At 38.7% G+C, this 21,778-nt stretch overlaps 1 protein-coding gene across 1 annotated transcript; it reads right to left on the bottom strand.

The window, feature by feature from the left end:
* Positions 1-70: 70 nt before the first annotated feature.
* LOC306894017 (uncharacterized protein) lies at positions 71-20,452 on the bottom strand (the record flags this gene model as incomplete). The annotated part of the gene is made up of 5 exons (XM_079456237.1): positions 71-618; positions 10,595-10,712; positions 12,761-13,481; positions 19,699-19,832; positions 20,416-20,452. 5 exons carry the CDS (start codon positions 20,450-20,452, stop codon positions 504-506), a joined length of 1,125 nt encoding a protein of 374 aa, XP_079312363.1. The 3' UTR covers positions 71-503.
* Between the last annotated feature and the right edge of the window lie 1,326 nt (positions 20,453-21,778).

Here is a 21,778-nt window from a genome sequence, read left to right as displayed (position 1 = left end):
TTGCAACTGTTCAGTTTAGTTTCTTATAGTTTAGTGTGCGTTTGTGAAGACAAAAGGACAGAATCTACATTACTGAAACAAATCTACTTTTATTATGGACCTCGTCTGTAAGTGAATAGAAACAATCAGAAAACAGCTAGAAATTGTAAATATGCCATTTGCATTCTATCAATAACAGTTTTGAATAATTATTATGAATCATTAAATCAACAGTGAAACTAATAAAATGCTGACTATGTACATGTCTCATTACACACAACAGAGAGTTACTTCATGTTTCACATGAATCTTTAACCTTGGTTAGTAATTCTCACTGTGTACATTGGTGAGGGAGAGGATGACCTCTCATGATCTAACATGATTGAAATGTCCAAACTAATGTAGTCAGTTTTGGAAAACAGTGAGGCGTCTTGGACTCCAAACGTCAAGTATATGTAATGAGAATTGAAAAAAGAAATGAACCCGGGGTGAAGCATGAAACATGGACAGGAGTAAGTTCCTCACTAGAGAGAGTAAAGTTTGAGTTGCTCATCCACGTCTCCCTCGGTCATCTCTCCGAAGGTCTCCTGGTTCTCTCGGAGGAGTCTGAAGATCGCGGCCAGCTGTTCCTGTTGAACCCTGACAGAAACACAACAGCACGAAGTCACACAAACACACTCTTATAAACTCACATTATACTCAATGAGGGCGTGTGCACTGCGTGTTAGAAGAAACAGAAATGTATACAGTCTGGCTCTTCATTGATCTTTTATTTATGACAAGAGTGACCTTCATGAGCAAATGCAAAAGACAGTTCAGGCATTCAGGCTCTTGCTATTGAAAGTACTCCCATGCCACACTTCTTCTGTTTGTTTCATCCTGAACTAATGGTTCCCTCATGACGACATAAACAAAGTCCCTTTCTAAGTCAAAACAATCACCTTTGTCTTTCTAGATTGAGCCTCTTCGAGCCTGATTCACACAACCATTGTGAAACACTTCAATACAAACCTCCATTGGCACATCACTTAAACCAAACTCAACACACTTCCTATGAATAAACTACTTTAGGTCAATTCCTCTTGATCTCTGATCTGTTTCGCTACAGGCTCTGTACTGCCCCAGCTTCTTTTTCTTTCCTTATTTCTCACATTGCTTTTAAATGTATGTTCATTTAAGAGAAAAAAACATTGTATGGCAGAAATGAGAAATACTGTTGAGAAAATTGCAAAAAAAGAAACCGTAGCACTTCACAAGGTTGTATTTGTTAACATTAATAAATGTATTAGCTAACATGAACGAACAATAAACAATATTGTTTTTCATCATGTATTACTCTAATGTCATTACTGTCCATGTTTGTTAACTAACGTCACTAGCTGACAACTTAATTAAGAAATAAACTGAAATAAACAAGAAACCGAACACTCCTGCATCACGACTAAACAGGAATAAAAGCTGTAGATCTGATAAACAGCGCATTGATCCGTGTTAACAAATACAGCCTTATTGCAGTGTTACCAAAGAAATGTTTTTTTACTATTTTACTTGAGATTTTGGGGTAAAAATGACCTGGTTATATTTTTGTGGCATTCAGTTCAATTGCTTTCCATTTATGATCATAACAATCAACAAAATCCTTAATCTTCATCAATTTCATAAAGTATGTCTGACTCAACAGTAAACACATTTCTCTGTCTATGATGTCACAGCTTTGTTTGTCCACAAGGGGGCGTGCTGGATATTATGAAGTGTTTGTCATTTTCCCTGTGATGTAAATCCAGAAAACACTGGAGCTCAAAACAGTCACAACGATTTTAATTTCATTAAAATCTCATATTCAAATCAACCGACAAAGAAAAGGAAAAACAAAAATAATAGCAAACCGCTGGTTTACCAATATTATATATATACCTGTATATGTAAGGGACGGTAAACATTAAAGTTAACAAAGTCAATCTCAGATGAAATACTTTGTTTCAATAGATTACTCTTAGACTGGGGCCCTAGGAAATGTGACAAAAACGCAAACAAAAACAGGCTTTAATAATTGTTTTAGACTCTTTGGCATTTTCCCAACAAAGCCAGGTATTCACAGGCCGATCTGCAACATGACCTATACAAAAATACTTAAGAGCGATGCAAATTTTCCATGACAACACATTTTGAAGACAGTCGATAAAAGTTGATACTCTGCAAAGGTCCTGAAGCTTCAGTTTGGGGGGGCGACTCTTCCCACTCACTCTGGTTTGAGCTTTACTCAGCAACTCTGAAATAAAAACAGAAGAACATTATAGATGCATCATTAACATTTCACACCAACACAGTGGCATTTATTGGCATTCACTTCAACAGTATTCTGTTTGTTACTTCTCTTCTCGAGGCGACATCATGTAAATCAAGTTAAGAAAGCAATGAACATTCAGGGATGACCTGAGGAGCCCGTTTGCATTTCTCTCTGAGCCAATCAACTAATAATAAAAAGTGGGTTTCTTACATACAATACCAGGACTAAACTATTGATGAGATTTGATATTCAACAACAGTTACATTTATTAATTTAGCAGATGAGAGAATTTAACATTTAAAAAATACATCTGAATGACACTCATTCGGTAACATCATTTGTGATTTATGTTCTGCTTTTATCCATGCAAGTTAAGTTGATCGATGTCAATTGATGTGCACAGTTTCGATGCATATTTATGTAAAGAAAAATAAATAGAGACATTTGTGTGTGTGCCATCATGACAGGTTTGGCAAATAATTGATTGTGCCCTATCAGATATAAAGAGAGAGACTGTAAAGGACGCCAGGGTCCCGAACTCCACATAGCCTACTGGGATTCATTTACATGCGCACATGCAAAGTGGTCCTCAAACTATGACGTATCCAATTAAAACCAAATGGTAATAGTTTATCATGTGACGCAAGTTAGCTCGTTCAGGCAGACCTGACATGTCCTCACATATAAACAAAACATTATAGTGAAAGACAAAACGACACAATATGCTGTAGGAAAAAACTAAAAGTACTAAAATGTAAATTAAACAAGAAAAAAAATCCCACAAGGCCAGCCAAGTGATTTATTGTTCATACTTTATTCAAATATTGATGTTGGAGATTCCATGAGCCTGGTGCAGTGACGTAGTTATATATGTAGCCACAGTTATATTTTTGAGGGGGCCTGTCTGTAAATGAGAGGGCCATTATGGATATGTATAGGTTTCTATCCATTACTAAAAGGATATACCTGTATCAGGCCCGATTCACATTTCGTGTCTTTTCCACGGCATATTCCTTATTTGAAATGAAGACACGCGGGCAGGTGCATGCAAATAGGGGGCGACGCGCATGCAGGGCGACACACATTATATCTACGCACCACGGCGCCGCATGGAGATGGAAATAGTGGTCATTTGAAAATATAAATATTTAGCATTTAGCTGCATAGCAAAGTTCAAGTTTGGCGAGTACATGAGACCAATAGAAGATTAAAATGTCACAGCGTGACCTCTCAGTACAGAAATGTGAAAAATGGAGGACTCACGCACGACCGTCTGAATGGTCTTCGCATGCTCAGAGTCAAGTCTGACCGTCGTTTTATATACAGCTCATTTCACCATTTTAGCAAACCTTAACAAAGCCTAGCGGTTCTTAATCTGGACCTCGCGACGCCCTGCTCTGCCTATTTTGTGTCCCTCTCGTTTAATGGCTAAAATACGCTACAAGACCTTTGCTCAGATTTTCAGTCTGGACTTGTTGCAGAAAGTCTGTGCCAGTCTGCAGATTTGATCAGTTAGTGTGTTTCTATCTGACTTTAAGTCTGCAAGTGTCTGATGTCTAGTTTAAAATAATATGTTCTTGTAGTGTATTCCAAACATAGCACCACCTGATTTAGATCCCATGGCCTGTGTTCTTATTGACATGATCCCTACACAGTGTTCACTGCTCTCTACTCCCTGCACAAAGGAAATCGGCTGACGTTTGCTTCTGAAGTTAACTTCAGAACACGAATTTGCGCTACACGACACAGACAAAACTTAATACGGAAGTTAGAAAGGTTATAGAGGGTATGGACGTGTCGTCCAACACTGGGCAAAATGACTGCAGGAAACGCAGTTCTGCGCAACATTTCAGTTTCCAGGAACACCTGATTTCATGGTAAGTCACAGTGAAGCCGCAAGGATCACCGTTGAGTCCAGCTGCTTGTAATTTCAGCGTGTTTTAGTCCCGGGTTCTTTGTTTCTCCTCAGCCATTTTGCCGCGTGTTTTACCACTCAGGGGAGTGTGTCCAAGTGGGCACAAAAGCATACCCTCTATTTAGACGTAAAATTGGGAAATTTACGTATTGTTAGAAGTCACGTTTCGTGCACTTCTCAATGCCCTTTATGCAATCAAAATCTGAGGGGCGGTACATATAAATGAGGGGGCTTAGGTCCTATCCTGTAGTGTATACTTTGAGGTAATACATGTTTCAACTAAATATGCAATACGAGTAAACAGTGCTCATAAACAGCTGTTTAAGCTGTAGCCCCGCTTGAAATGAAGATGCATGGACCTGAAAAGGCCATTGCTTACGTCACCACTTAACAACAGAATATGATAAAACCTTTAAAAAAAGCTGCTTTTTGTCGGTTAACTAGGTTTTGGAATACAGTAGGTTATCATAAGAATTGGACACGATTCAGTTATAGGAGAGATGTTTTCATTAGTGATAGATGAATAGAACAGGAATCACGTCACTCACCATCATCAGCTCTGGTGTTGTGATGTTACTGGTAAAAGCTCAGCAGAGTTTGTTAGACATGCAGCAGTTAAACTGATCTTAACATCAGAACCAACACCAGGAGAACCGGGAACACTCAGGAGAAAACATGACCATTTATTTACATGCAATAGTGCTCTATGTTCCTGGAAAATCCAATTGATCGGTTGATGTAACCCCTAAAAAAGACTGACACCACACTGCCCATGCAGTGAGAAACATAAATGATGTTGTGCAGGGAAACACACACGCAAAGACACACAGACAGACAGAACATCGAGTGAAAGCTTAAACATGAGGCATAAGCCGTAAAAAACTAAGTTAGAAATGTGTTTTAATGCATTAGAAGAAATAACTTCTTTATCTGTAATTTAAAGTCTCAAAATATCATGTGGAATAACTGAATTAAATTAAAAATGAAATCATTTTTTGTGTTTAAAATATTCGAATCACCGATACAGTACCCTTAAGTAATAGTAAAGTCATCTGTATTATGCGATTTACAGGAAAAATACCTTTGTTAAAAGGTTAGTTCGCTCAAACATGTAAGTTATTTCATGAATTGCTCACTCTCAGTGGAATGCTTGTCAGAAAACAGTTCTTGGACTCCATTGACTCCCATAGTAGGAAATATGACAATGGTAGTTAAAAGTGCCCCAAAACTGTTGTGTTCAACAGAACAGAAGAAAAATGATACTGTAATGTTTCCTACTATGGAAGTCAATTGGGGTCAAGATCTGTCTGGATATTAACATTCTTCCAAATATCTTTCTCAATGTTCATCAGAACAAAGACATTTATACACATTTGCAACAACTTGAGGGGGAGTAAATGAAGAAACTCTGAAATAAAACAAAATATAAGATCATTACTTGCAAACTCAAAATAAATGCAAATACGTTGTTTCTAAATAGTATAAAGACTGAGGACTTTATTATAAATTATAAATGTAATAGGAAAAATTATAAATATTAGGCATGTTAATTAAATGAATACATTTTACAATACAAATGTCATATGGCACGGCTTAAAGTTATGGCGAATTCATCTATGAATAAACACTATTATTATAATCACACAGTGTCATGTATTTTTAATTGATAAAATAAATACACAGTCTGAGGATCAGTGGGTTTATAACACTCTACCCTGCGTCTCCATATGCACTCAGTGACCTGAACCCGTGGGCTTTCCCACTGTTTTTCTTCAGTAGCGTCTGTGTGTAAAGGTAATGAATCCCTCAAGATATCTGCTCTCTCTGACTGCTTTTAGATGAATGCACAATGCAGAACACATGTAGCCACTCTCGCTTGTGCCGGTCAGCTCTTCTTCTGGGTCTATTTGAGACTACAGATCCCTGCATAAAGCAATGGTCTAAGAAAGCAATCAAACAACTGTGTCAAAAGGTTAATGTAATGTCCCGCCCTGAAATGAAGATTTATTATTTTAGTCCTTACTGACACGCCCTTCTGTCACTCAAAACTATCAAGGTCATGGACAGCAGAGGGCACCGTTCATCCTCTATGCTACAGCCTGCAGGCTTAACCTCTTAAGTATTTATGAATCCTTGAACTGTAGAGATGGCATTTTTTCCCCTGATATGTATTTTTTCGTTTCTTTTTTTCTTGATAGATGAGGTCACTTTGTTGTGTAAAAGAACAGCTTGTATTTATGTTCGAAGCACTATGAAGTGTTTAGTTCTAAAAAGTAAAATGTTTCTAAAATCATATTTTTTATTATGTTGACGTGTTTTTTGTGTTGGTTCTAATCTCATTTTGGAGTCACTCACATAAAAACAATTAATTTTAAAATTGAGAGTAATTTTTTTATTTAATTTCATGGTTATGAAAATATAAAAATAGATATATATTCATTAATTTATAGTCATGTAAATAAATATTTGTTTAATCGAAAAAATGCTAGAAATTCAAAGCCACACCTGTAACCAATGTGTGTTCTGATTTTGAGCTTGAAATGAAAAAGAATTTCATAGAAAACTCTTTTCATTTTTAGACAAATGGAAAAAAAAGTAACTAACCCTCTTCTCTCAACAGGTAGTGGTCTAGCTTTGAAACTAGTAACTTTGTATTAGCACCTATTGTACTATTGCTCTTTTATGACATATCGCTTATTGCTCCCCGAACTCTGTGTAAGTGGCTTTGGATAAAAGTGTCTGCTGAATGACTAAATATAAATGTTTTAGCTTCTGTACCGCAAGTTTCAATGGTAATTCCAAAACACCACAACACATACGGAGAAATGTTTCAATTTTTTTCTCTTTCTCTTGCACAAACTCAATGAATAAAAAACAAATGTGTAATGAAAGGAACATATAAATAGGAAAAAACTAAAATAATATCAGAAAACTACTTTTGCGGTCACATTCTTATTCTAGAGGCTTAGATCTTTCCAGAGACATACAGTATAGATGTTCATGGAATTTAATTGCAAAACATTGAAATAAACCTCCGTTTCCACTGGTGGAACAGTGACATTTAGCAGCATATAATAATTTGTTTGTGCACTCCTGTCATAATTGAATCAATTACTGCAGCTACATCATTTATAATGTCAAATACTGGTCAGATTTGTATTCTAAAGGCTTAGACCTTTCCAAAAATATATGGTTTGTCATGGTTATGATGGAATTCCATTGTGAAACTTTAAAGTAAACTTTGGCGTTCCACCTGTGGACTGGTGACAGTTAGCGTGTTATAACAACAGCGATTATGGCAGAATGGTTTTCTGGGTGAATGAACCCTTTCACGTGTATTTTAGTGACACCAGGCGATATGAGTAAGAGGGAAAATATCAGTGTTACACCTTGTGTGTCAGCATATGGTTTGGGTTGGGATGGGGTGTCAAGATGTAGTAAAATAATATACCTTACCATTGGTCTGAAACTGTTGTTTAAAGAGAAGTAAAGTCACTTGTGAACTCTATCCTGCAAAGATAACATGTACACACTGTTTCTATAGAGTTCACAGTGAGCTTACACACACACGCATGCATGTAAGCACACACTCACACTCACACTAACACACACAGACTTGTACAATCTCAATGTAATCACCTCAAATGGACATTTTTAGATCAGAATAGATTAAAGCTGTACTCTGTAACCTTTTTGGGTCAAAAATAAGCAAAAATCAGTTATTCAGCCAGTACGCATAAAAGTACTGTGAACCTGTCTCCTTATCTTTTCCTTATTCAAAGCAGACTATCTGAGACGTATGACTCTACCATATATGCACAACAAAGCAGAATTTTGGCCTTATTTATACAGACAGAAGCGATGGACACATGGCAAAGCATGTTTCTCTTTCTGAAACAGCTATTAAAGGGTAGATATTTTGTGATCTTAAGGTCTTACTTTGGTTATGGAGTGTCCAACAACAATTTTCGTACATACATGGTATAAAAACACCTTCATTTTCTAATAATAAGCAGTTTGCCACTCTGATCTGATTGGTCAGATGGTCTAGTCTGCTGTGATTGGTCTACCGGCTGCAGTGTCGCAAATGGAATGTAGGCGGGCATTACATTCAAGTGTGACGCAAATCTGACCCAGAACTGAAATTGAATGACGCAAACAAGTCGTCTGTCGTTCTAGAGTCGACTCCTTTCCCCCCCCAAGCCGATAACTCTGTTATTCGTTCACTAAGCCATGTAAAAGTGTATTATTTTCCAGTCCATGCCTAAGGTCTCTTGCGACAAGTGAATTGAATAAACTCAGTCTAACTGAGATCGCCTGTTGATCCAGTTACATGTCTTCTTACCCAGACCAACCCACCCCACCAAAAGGAGTGCCTGAACCTTGAGGCAAACCCTGAGCCCCTGCAGGTGACAACACACCTCTATCCCCAGCCTTACACGTAGACTGCTGCTGTACGTAGACTCAAATGACATTTAAAGAGTATGGAACCTTCCTATCACAGATGTAGCAAATAGACATGGCCCAAACGACAAAACACAGCTCCAGTGTCCGTAAATAAAAGGGCCGCATTTCCCGAAACCTTCCTATCGCTACATTGTTCTTAAGGTATACCTTAACATTTACATTTACATTTATTCATTTGGCAGACGCTTTTATCCAAAGCGACTTACAAGTAGTTTTATACAGTAGTTTAACTGATAGAAGCTGAATCTCAAACAAAAAATTTCAAATGAGTATTTGATCCCCTACCAACCAGCAAGAATTCTGGCTCCACAGATTGGTTATGTGCCTATATGGACGACAGTTTCGTCCTGTCACTTAAAGAAAGCTCTCTTAAGTCAGCTTCTTATGTATATAAAAGATGCCTGCCAACAGAACGTTTCAAAGGATGTCAGGGACAAGATTGTAGACCTGCTCAAACCTTGAATAGGCTACAGGCAGAGGCTTGGTGAAAAGGAGACAACTGATTGTGCGATTATTTGGAAATAGAAGATATACAAAATCACTATCAACTGCCCTTGGTCTGGAGCTCCCTGCAAGATTTCCCCAATGGGGTAAAGATGATCATGAGAAAGGTTTAAGATCAGCCCAGAACTACACGGGAGAAGCTTGTTAATCAGTTCAAGACAGTTGGGAACACAGTTAGCAAGCAAACCATTGGTAACACGCTATGTTACAATAGATTGAAATCCTGAAGCACCCACAAGGTCCTCCTGCTCAAGAAGGCCGGCCTGGAGTTTGAATAAAAATTATTCAGAACAGGCCTTGAAGAAAGTGCTGAGAGACAAAAATTGAGGGAGAGAAATTCTGACTATGACCCTTACAACACCATACCTACAGAGAAGCACAGTGTTGGCTTTTTCTCTGCTACGGGTACAGGATGACTTCACCTCATTGAGGGGCTTAGGGACGGGCCAATGTACCATTAAATATTGGGCAAGACTCCCCTTAACTATATCACTGAAGATGGGTCGTGGATGTGCCTTTAACAAGACAAAGACCCAAAATATATTGCAAAGACAACCAAATATTGGCTTCAGGAGAAGCACATTAAATGTCCTAGCCAGTCTCTAGACCCTAGACTTATAGAAGATCTGTGAAGGAGGCTAAAACTCCAAACAGCTGAGAGACAGCCAAGAAACGTTAAAGATTTACAGAGGAGTGGACTCAAATGTAGACTGACACATGTGCAAACCTCATGACCAACTATCAGAAATGTCTTACCTCTATGCTCACCAACAAGGGTTTCTCCACCAACAACAAAGTTATATTTTGCTCGGGGATCAAATACTTATTTCACTGACTGAAATGCAAATCAATTTATAATTGTATTTATACAAAACTCTGCTACCGCACATAACAAAGTGAAGCAGTCCCTGTATAGAGTGAATAATTGATTGTCGAACGATCGATATCCATTAATTCATCACCACCGCCATGGACAGCACATGGGACGTAAGGTATAGTTCAGGAAACACGCCTAGAAAAGATACAACTGGAGTTAAGGTCTTCTTGGCGCACTAAGAGACAACATTATTGGGAAACGCAGCCCAGAGCATCTTCTCATGCAACTTAAACCAAGTGCCTTTAGAAATATTATCTGTCTGCGTATTTGTGATACTTATGCAGAAGTGTAAGCTCTGAAAATCATCACCCTTAGCGTTATTGGATATTGTTAAAAGAATGACACCTGACCTAATACTGTACCGTCCTGTACGTCTATAGGCTACTTTAGACCTATTTTCAAACAATGTACAGTATACGTCACTGAAGTATTTTGTAAGAAAATATTCAGGCTTAGTCAAACAGCATTGTAAAGTATATTAGCTTAACCTTCTTGTGTTATTGGGAGATATAGTTTCTTTATTGTGAGTGGAATTGAGAGATTAAGGAAAGACAGAAATACTGACCTTTGTTCCTCCTCCATCTCTTCTTTGGTCATCCTCCCCTCAAACTTGGTGGGCCTCTTCTTACCAGGCATGACTGCGGGGGTCTCGCTCTCATCTTCCTGTGAGGCAGCAGCAACATCTAACAGACAGAAGATCAGATTTAGGAATTTCAATTGTACAGTAATAATCATTCAAAAACACATATGACAACGAGTCAAAAGTTGCACAGGAACCAATGAGATCTGAGGTTATTGTTTTCTCTCACAAATGTATTGTTTTGCATGAGAAGAATAAATCCACTGGAGTCATGTGGATTACTTTAAGGATGGATGGATGTGCCTTTTGCAGCTTCACAATTTTGAGCTTCATATAAGAAGATAACAATGTAATTTTAATGTAAAATGATATGTTTGTGTTCTGCTTAAGAAAGGAAGCTGTTTACATCTATGATGACATGAGGGCGAGTAGGCCTAGATTTTAAGAAAGTGGCATGTAAAAACGAAAAACATATCTGCTATTGAGATTTGTTTCTGGTAATCTCATCACAAGTAGACGATAGTAGTGGTAAATGTGGTTGTAAACAGGGTCTAAAACATTCTGACGTTCCCCAACTTATCAACATCCAGAGATGGTCAAAGACGCATGTGAATACATTGCAATAGCTAGCGTTACGTATGCTTGTCTTTGTTTTCGTACTTTAGCAACTATATAAATCCGCTCTACGTGCTTTAGCAACATGGATCCACTGGTGTAGTGAGCCACACATTTTTACAACCAGCAGTGTGTCCCGTCTAAGCACTTAAGAGAAATCTTATCACCAGGTGTAAACAGAGCCCGAGAGGGTGGATGGTGGCCAAAATGAGCTGCACTTGATTTAGATTCAAGCAGCTGGTCCCAGATCAGTATGAGGTCATTTTGATGGTTGATCAAATCTTAACTAGCGCTGTAGGCTGTTTATATCCCATATATTCATCCCATCAAGTCTAATCCACTTGAAGGTATGTCTTAGGTACGGGGATCATATTAAATATGACAAATCAGAAATTCACGAATGCGAGTAGAGACACCACGCTGTTGAACTAGGGTGATCACTCAACACACTCACTGTTTGTAAACTGCAGTAGATTATGCAACCTAGACGTCAATGTACTGCTGTGAGAACAATGAACGTTTCTTACAGGCACAGAGCACAAAGCTCCAGTTTTTCTCTCTGAAAGCACTCAAAGGCCTGATCTGAATATACTCGCCTGTGTGTACATAATGAATCCCAGGGACAAATGAAGAAATATAAGATTGGAGATTAGACCAGAATCCAAGCAAACTACTTCTAAGCAGGACCAGTGGGGTTTCAGATACGGGTTTGCGCAATGTACTCTCTGATTCTTATTGGATTCATGTCAACATTAGGAGACAAATAAAAGGCGTATTGTGTATATTGAGTCTACAGATGCATCATTTAATGGTCTGTGGTCATTTAAGATTGAATTTTACTAGATGATGTCAGATTAGTTTGGGCAAGGGATACATCTACTTTATTACACGGCTTGTTGGAATGCTCGATTGTGATTGGTTAGTCGCGACATTTGCATGTTCGTTATTTACAGATAACAACCGCTCAAAACTAATAACACACAGTAACCTGGATGCAGCAAATCATTTTGACAGGTTTTTATGACAAATTAAATATGAATATATATTTTAACAACATATTTACAAATTATTTGACCAAATTGCAAGTTTGTGACATTTGAACATCGTTTCTTACATTAAAACCAAAAGTAAACAGCTTTTCCTAGTGGAAGGTCTGCATTCTGTAAAAATGAGCTAGTAGGATATTTCAAATTCACATTCCATGTCCAGTTTTATTCCCATGTGGCGAGTAGCCGTGTAACAAGCGGGATAATGTACAAGCAGCCACGAAATAAGCCCCTTTAGTGTGATACTAGACCCTCTGCTTCTCGTCGCGTCCTGATCACACTGTTGGTGCTTATTTCTGCGGTTGCCTTTACATGGTTTATTATCCCTAACTTGACCAATGAAATACAAAATACATTGCTAAAATGTATGAATCATCGTTATTGTTCCAGTTGTTTTTGATGCCACGGGTATGTAAAATAAGTTTTGATTTTAAATGATTGTAATAATCTATAAACAAATGATCTATAAACAATGATTGTGCAGCCATACCGTTAAGCTCTAGGATCTCTGGACCAGTCTCTGCTACTGGAGAGGCCTCTGGGGCTGACGCAGATTCCTGTTCAGGGGCAGATGCAGATTCAGGGGCATGCGTAGCTTCCGGTTCAGGAACTGGTACAGATGCAGATTTTGGTTCAGGGACGGGTGCAGATTCAGGGGCAGGAACAGATTTTGGTTCGGGTGCAGATTCTGGTTCAGGGACTGGCACAGATTTAGGGGCAGGCACGGTTTCTGGTTCAGGTACAGGTTCAGGGGCAGATTTAGGTTCTAATGATGGCAACGATTCTGGTTCAGGGACAGGCACAGATTCAAGGACAGGGACAGATTCTGGCACAGGGACGGGGACAGATTCAAGGACGGGCACAGATTCTGGCTCAGGGACGGGGACAGATTCAAGTACGGGCACAGATTCTGGCTCAGGGACGGGGACAGATTTAAGGACCGGCACCGATTCTGGCTCAGGGACGGGGACAGATTCAAGGACGGGCATAGATTCTGGCTCAGGGACGGGGACAGATTCAATGACGGGCACAGATTCTGGCTCAGGGACTGGCACCTCTGGGATTGTTTCAGCCACTGGGTCCTCTACCAATGCGGTCACTGTCTCTTCTTTAGGGGTGGGTAATTCTTTATCCGGTGCTGGCTCAGGTGTGGGCTCTTTTACTGGTGTGGGTTCAACAACCTCAGAGACCAGGTCTGGCTTTAGAGCTGCCTGTTAGAAAAAGGAAAAAAAATATTCTGTGAAGTCAAACACTTAACAAAGATCGTCAGCTTTAATGTTAATTGTACTTTGACCAGATTTGTAGGATTTAGGATTAGGTATATAACACATGTTAGAATGTCAGTCTGAATTTATTACGCATGATATGTAACCGTTACCTAAATTACCACAGCCAATGCAATCTGACTGGATAATATCCTGCAACAGAACCCCCGTGCAACACTCGCCAGCACCAATGCACCAGTGTTCTGGGTGTGTGCTTAGGGGCCCCAAGAGACCCCATCTAAAATCTCTTCTGATCCTTGCATGGGTTCTGTATGAGAATGTTCTGTACGCCATGGTGGCCTTCTATGAGATATGATTTTCTTAACATCACATACATGTCAAAGGGAAAATAACAGCACATTCTCAGCAGGCCTTCATTCGCCATGCGGCACATCCAGGGTTCTGCCTGCAAGACAGCTGTAATCTACACCCTGTCTTCAGCTTTCTCTTTAACTGGCACCTGTCAATGACATCAACCTCCTCTAACTAACTCAAACCCACTTCACTGCCTCTGTCAGCCCTCAACACAACCACTTGCATACACTCAAAAGAACTGCAGCACCTGTTTCTGCCTTTTACTAACCACTCAATGCCTTCTTGACCACTCTGTGGCAAGAGGCATATATAGACGGACTGGTGTAGAATCAGTTTCACTCTCAAAAAGGCAAAACCGGATTAGAATGATTTATGACATTGATATTACTGTTATTGAGATGATGGGGGATTTGAAGCAGGGTGAATCATACAGTGAATCAAATACTTTCTGGCATTGATATAATAGATCACTAGTTGAAACGTACAACAGGTGCCAGCATACTTCATAACTTCAAGAATGCTGGCATGTGCTGCCTTCAGCAGATGGTGCATTCCATCTTACACCATCACACACACTTTCTGCTGAATATGTGTGTGTGTATACATAAATTCATGAATCACACTAAGAAACTTTCTATTCTATTCTATTCTAGTCTATTCTATTATATTATTTCAAAACATCCAATGGTGTACTCACTCTAGGTCTTTATTTTACAACAACTCATCTTAAAAGCTATAAATGTAATACATACACAAGGAATATTTTCATTAAAATGACACACATTTATTTTCACCATTCCAGCGCTACTCTGTCCTGAGAGATAAACATGTGAAATGTGATGAGGGAATTAAAGCAGCTTGAGACGGATTCTTCACCAGGGTAACCTCTGCTAACAGTCCATTAGCCTCTGATCCACCCACAAACTTGAATGACCTAATAGGATGTCAGGCGCATGGCGCAGGATGCCATCTTAGGCTTAGCTGTCATCTAAGATCCTATGTTCATTTGGAGGTCAGGGTGAGAATATGTGTAAAGCTCAGTATGAGCAACTGAACAGGAGATAAAATCAAACTGATCCATAGAGGATTATGTGTAACAGTTCTTTCTTTTAACATGTGCCGGGAGTCACATACAGTATAATCATTTCCAACAAGGTAAGCAACTGAGACTAATACATACGTAGAACAGCATACTTTGAATCAGAATTACACTGAATATACATTCAACTAAAGGATTATTAGGAACACCTGTTCAATTTCTCATTAATGCAATTATCCAATCACATGGCAGTTGCTTCAATGCATTTAGGGGTGTGGTCCTGGTCAAGACAATCTCCTGAACTCCAAACTGAATGTCAGAATGGGAAAGAAAGGTGATTTAAGCTATTTTGAGCGTGGCATGGTTGTTGCCGTCTGAGTATTTCACAATCTGCTCAGTTACTGGGATTTTCACGCACAACCATTAGGGTTTAAAAAGAATGGTGTGAAAAGGGAAAAACATCCAGTATGCGGCAGTCCTGTGGGCGAAAATGCCTTGTTGATGCTAGAGGTCAGAGGAGAATGGGCCGACTGATTCAAGCTAATAGAAGAGAAACTTTGACTGAAATATCCACTCGTTACAACCGAGGTATGCAGCAAAGCATTTGTGAAGCCACAATACGCACAACCTTGAGGCGGATGGGCTACAACAGCAGAAGAACCCGCCGGGTACCACTCATCTCCACTACAAATAGGAAAAAGAGGCTACAATTTGCACGAGCTCACCAAAATTGGACAGTTGAAGACTGGAAAAATGTTGTCTGGTCTAATGAGTCTCGATTTCTGTTGAGACATTCAGATGGTAGAGTCAGAATTTGGCGTAAATAGAATGAGAACATGGATCCATCATGCCTTGTTACCACTGTGCAGGCTGGTGGTGGTGTAATGGTGTGGGGGATGTTTTCTTGGCACACTTTAGGCCCCTTAGTGCCAATTGGGCATCGTTTAAATGCCACGGCCTACCTGAGCATTGTTTCTGACCATGTCCATCCCTTTATGACCACCATGTACCCATCCTCTGATGGCTACTTCCAGCAGGATAATGTACCATGTCACAAAGCTTGAATCATTTCAAATTGGTTTCTTGAACATGACAATGAGTTCACTGTACTAAAATGGCCCCCACAGTCACCAGATCTCAACCCAATAGAACATCTTTGGGATGTGGTGGAACAGGAGCTTCGTGCCCTAGATGTGCATCCCACAAATCTCCATCAACTTGCAAGATCCTATCGTATCAATATGGGCCAACATTTCTAAAGAATGCTTTCAGCACCTTGTTGAATCAATGCCACGCAGAATTAAGGCAGTTCTGAAGGTGAAAGGGGGTCAAACACAGTATTAGTATGGTTTTCCTAATAATCCTTTAGGTGAGTGTATACAGTGAAACTGAATAGTTTGAAATCTTATTAAGGGCAGTGGGCTAACAAGAATATAAGCTCTCATCGTTTCACTGGTTTCTGGACACCGTTTAGATTCAATGAATCCTCCACAAACCCTTCAGCTCTCAAAACTGTCATTGTCTCATAAGGGGCCTGTAGTGGGTATGAACAGTCAGTGTCTGCCTACAAATAATGACATGCAGAACTGCACCATTGTTTAGTTACGAGACATCACCCATTGTGACTAAAGGGTCAGGCAGAGACAGTAGCCCTGTACATAGGGCTACATAGACAGCGGATTAGTAAGACAGCATCCTAGCAAAAATTATCCGCCACAAGTAATCACTCAGAGTATAGTTCACCCAAAAATGAACATTCTGTCATCGTATACTCACCCTTAGATTGTTCCAAACCTGTATAAATATCTCGCCTTCAATTTACAGCCCCATTTATCTGCTAAGTTACCGGCATTCTTTCAAATATCTATTCAAAAATATCTCCGTTGGGAAATGTATACAGACTTAAGAGTATGTTTACACGGCAACAATGAAGTAGAAAGCTGTTTTTTTTTCATTTTAGATGTTTTACAAACACAACAACAACATTGCATGAAGATGTTAATATATAATATATATATATATATATATATATATATATATATATATATATAATATCTCTCTACACAACATAGTGAATGTAACAATCATCTAAAGTAAACCTAACATGGCACTATCAAGTTGGCACAAAACTCTGAGAAAGCAAGGAAGTTAATGACGGCAGACTGAAATTCCAAACATGTGAAGTTAGAGGAATGCTTCACCATTCAGCATCCAGATGGACTGATTCCACAGCAAACTGATGTTTGGAGATTGGCGTGGAGACTAAGCTGAAGAATGTTTTAGATGCTCATGTGACATTCTTTGTGTGTTGATGACAGTTTACTTTACAACAACATCAAGTGTTGCTTTTCTATTGACTGCACCTCAGAGAAAAGAAGACAGCCTCACATTTTCTCCTTGAGGTTTTTCATCGAGTACACATTGCCATTTAAGGAAGACAAAGCACTTCTAAATTGGTCGGGTCTAATAGAAAGAGAGCCGAAACAGAAACTGGGCAGAAACAACCCAAAACCTGAAGCAATAACATCAGTCAATGGGACAATTCTGTAGCTCTGGATTCTGAGTCAATGTGTTTAAACAAAAGAGATTAAATTATAAAAATGTTGGACATTTTTAGGAACAGTTCACCCCATTTATTCGTCACTTTTGAACTCATGTTAAATATAAACTCTCTGGACTACACTGTAGTTAACTACACTGTAAAAAAAAGAGTTACTGCTTTATCATCATTATTTGGCCCAAGGCATCCATTTCAAACTTATTTTATTGAATTTAAGCTTTGTATTTGAATAAATTAATATGTTGGCTTCAGATCAAACATTCAAATCAAAGCATAAAAAACTTGCTAACCAGCAGTGTTTGTTAAAAAACTGTACAGGGTGTATTTGTTCCCTAGGCATTAATCAACAGGAGTGCTTAATCTCGTCCCTGGAGATCCACTTCACCTTCACCAAACACAGCTGAAGCAGTGAAACATGAGCTGTTCTTCATTTGTGTACAGCGTAAAACACAGCATGTTGAAAATTATATTTTTTCTGCTGGAAGTGTTAATGAGTAAATGTTTTCTTGGGCTAGGAACACTTCTCAACAACTCTCTTGCCAAAATAAAGGTCATGCGAATGTGAGACGCGTGTGATGTGGATCTTGATAAATTGGCATCTCATCTCTTCTGATCTCATGATCTCTTCGGTCAACACCTCCTCGTGCACTACTGGATTAGGAAATGCAGTAGATCCCTAACATCTGCCTCACTAAAGTCTACTATGGAGGGCACTTATCTAACATCATTAGCTTCATGACTTGCAATGGGTTCAAATGACTATAAAATATGTTCTCTGATTTTCTGAACACAGATGTGAGCAGACTTACACTTGAAAAAAGGGGGCTAATGGATGTAGTTTTCGTCTAAGCAAAATGGTTAAAAGTTTGATTTGGAAGTAAATTTACTGTGAATATTTTGCATATGTTCATCAATCCAAAGCAAATCATCAAGCAAAACAAGCATGTTTTTTAAATATTTATCAAGATCTGTTGCTTGGTGGACAACTGGCAGATTGTAGCATAAAACATCTTTGATTCTGTCATCATTTTATGAGATTATTTGCAGACAAAGTGTTTTTTATTGTGTTATGGTGTTTCCCTTTTAAAAGCATGAAAAAAAGGTTTCCACCTTTCTATGTGGTCCAGAATAGGCGGCGTGTAGTGGATTGGATTAAAAGTATTTATATGAGATGTCTAGTAAATCTTCTTTAGTCTTTCAGTCGTCCTCGGTCCCAGGACTGTTTACTCAGTTGTAAAGAAGCCATAAGAAGTATGGTTACATAAAGTGATGTAACAGATATCAGAGGGACTCCCGCTGTGAATGGGGTCAGGATAGACAGGGCTGATCAAAGGGCTGTTAAAGCACTTATAATGTTTCTCATGAATTGTGGAAGTAGACACATCAATAGTAAAACGTAGCAGGGCAGATAGGCTTTATGAAATAAAGACATAGAACAAATGCTTCTACTATGGTAGATATCTGTAGATCATTAGGCAGAACTTCTATAAGATGGGTGTGTCATAAACAAGTCAATGAATGAAAGTAAAAAATATGGCTCTTGAAAGAACCTTTAACATTCTTCATATTTTAAAGAAGTGAAAAGATGGCTCTTGAAAGAACCTCATCCAGCAGCCAGTGGAGAACATTCATGTGTCTCAAAGCAGAGGTGAGTGGAACACGATCAAACAGGAGACTAAAACTAAAACTTCAATTTACATGATGAAGTTTTTAATGTAAATTGAGCATGGTGCCTGCAACGCCTAAGGTTACAGTTTGATTCCCAGGGAACACACAAGGTGTAAAAATATATGCCATTGAATGCACTCTAGATAACTTTGGGCAAAAGCCCCTGGCTGAAATACATAGACGCGTCAATGTGCTGTATTCAACTTTAACCTAGATTAAAGTTCTACATATTTCCCATCCTCAGATGCTTTTGAAAAAGATAGATTCAAAAATTATTTTGAAAATGTCTCAGTGGTTTGGGTCCACATTGGAAATCGGTGCAGTTCAATGTTGTGTGGTAATCATAGTTCTTTAAACTATATTATTTTGTGTACTGAAGAAAAAAGTCTGGAATGTTTGAAATGACATGAGGGTGCATACACGACAATGAACTTTCATTTGTGGGTGAACTATTCCTTTAAGGAGGAGTTTTCATGTAAACTGGCAACATCTTGGCTGTTTTACGCATCCATTTAGTTGCTCTCAACCCTGCATAATCTATCAATTACTTCTCTGAAGGACCAAAATACGTCATAATTTACCTGAACAGGTGTCTGCTGCACAGAGATGATTTCAGGTTCCACTGGAGATACTTCCTCCACAACACCAATCTCCTCAATAACAGGGAGGACCGGAACAGGTTCCTCATTTCTCAGCCCAGTGTCTACCGCTGTCTCTTTGAACAGAGAAGATAAAGCTCAGAAAACAGAAAAGGCAACACTATAGACTGCACAGCTGTATCGATACAAGATTTAGGTCATGTTAGTTAATACTGTCAGGACAGAAACAGGCCAGGAACTCACAAACCAGGAACATTTGGTCTGTTTCTCTGTCAAACCTACAGCATGGCTTCAGAAAACCTCACAGCATTTGATCACTAGAACTCCTCTTGCAATGAGTTCTTGACCCATTTCACTTGCATACCATGAGGCGTTTAGCATACAGCGTGTCATCTAATCTGAGGATATTAAACAACAACAACATGGCAGGACTTGAACAGGGAAAAGGGCTGTTGAATTTTGGAATAGAGCCATGTGGTTGGAAACAAGAGGGATTCATTGATTCATTCATGTCATGAGCTGTTAAAGAGAGTCATGTGAGACTGCAGCAGGATACTACATTTTGATCAAAAATTGTATAAATGCCACAAATAAAACGATCTTTGCAGTAATTTGCATTATTTTGCACGAACCTCATTTTTACGCATCAAACTTGTTCCTCGCTCTATTCTCATGTGTGTCCAACGGCGTCACACACACCTGTGCTCAAGACTCCTTCAGCTCTCAACAGCAACATGTTACACAATATACACATATAGTGGATATAAGTTTGAAGCCATATATAGACAGACCCAGGTCATGTCTTAAGCTCCGGTTACAGCTGTGGTGGGCACATTCTAAGGCGAGATAGAGTGTTCGTACAGAAGGTCAAAAAGCCGGCTGATGTTTAAACAAGGCTGAGCAGAAGAAAACATATACCGTTGATACTGTTGGGAAGTATCTGCTGGGGGTTTGAAAAATATTCGGTAAACTGTGTACTCTTTATATCAGACATGGGAGTTTATAAATGTGATTATTTCATTGTTTAGATCAGATGAAATCTGTGTTCCTTGATGTTTTGTTATTTAAGTGAACTTTTAAATAGTCATGTCAGGGAGCATGACCATTCAAATGAACAGCCTATAGGGTGACTTCCAGAAAACACGCCAAGAACATCTCAAGTCACCTGAAAAACCTTTACAATGTGACATTATTGCTAAAAAGTAATAATTGAACACTTGTCTATCATTCAGTCAGTAATGTAATCTACTTTGACTGAATTTAAAAAAGGACAGAACATATATGGACATGGTTATTTTCATTTTATCTCACAGTAAATGGAAATTATAACATATCACAGGAAAATAATCATTATCATAATGAGAATAATGCTGCTTTTGCATGCTCTCGGAAATTGGATGGTTCCCACTTCAACCTGGAAATAATTTATGAAACGGTGCTCTTGTAATGTTAACAGATACATGTTTTAATGTTACTAAATACTTTTAAATGTTACTAAATCCACACGTTACTTCCGCTTCTGTGGTAGTAAATATTCCACTTCCTAGGTGTCTTGAACGCAGCATATCAACCAAGCACATCTAAATTAAAACACCAACACATGCAACATATGCAAAAATGAGAACTGGATGGTATGCTGTAAATTATTAAAAAAAACAAATGCCACAATGCCATGTGCCATATTATAATATAAGATAGATTGAATATAATTTAAAGCAATGGGAATTTCTTTATCCCACAGACACACATAATAGGCACAACACTAAATCGGATGGCAACAGTGCCGCCATATTGGGAAGGGCAAGAGTTTCTCAACCAAGGGGCCTAAAGGGGACTTCAAGTGATTTCGAGTAAGAAACAAACATTAAAATAAGCTGAAAAAACCAAAATGAGTTATTCCTTAGTCTGGTATTTTTATCTAATCATAACACTTCGTTCTGTCTTACTGTCAGATTTGAAAGCAATAGTGGATACTTGTGAAGCGAGCATTTGTATGAAACTGTATGTGTTTAGATGGCAGTCTTTCCTGGTCCAACATGGCAGCACCGTTGACATATCGCAG

The sequence above is a fragment of the Barbatula barbatula genome (genome assembly GCF_947034865.1).
Source record: "Barbatula barbatula genome assembly, chromosome: 5".
Taxonomy (NCBI): Eukaryota; Metazoa; Chordata; class Actinopteri; order Cypriniformes; family Nemacheilidae; genus Barbatula; species Barbatula barbatula.
This window is presented reverse-complemented; position numbering and strand designations above follow the sequence as displayed.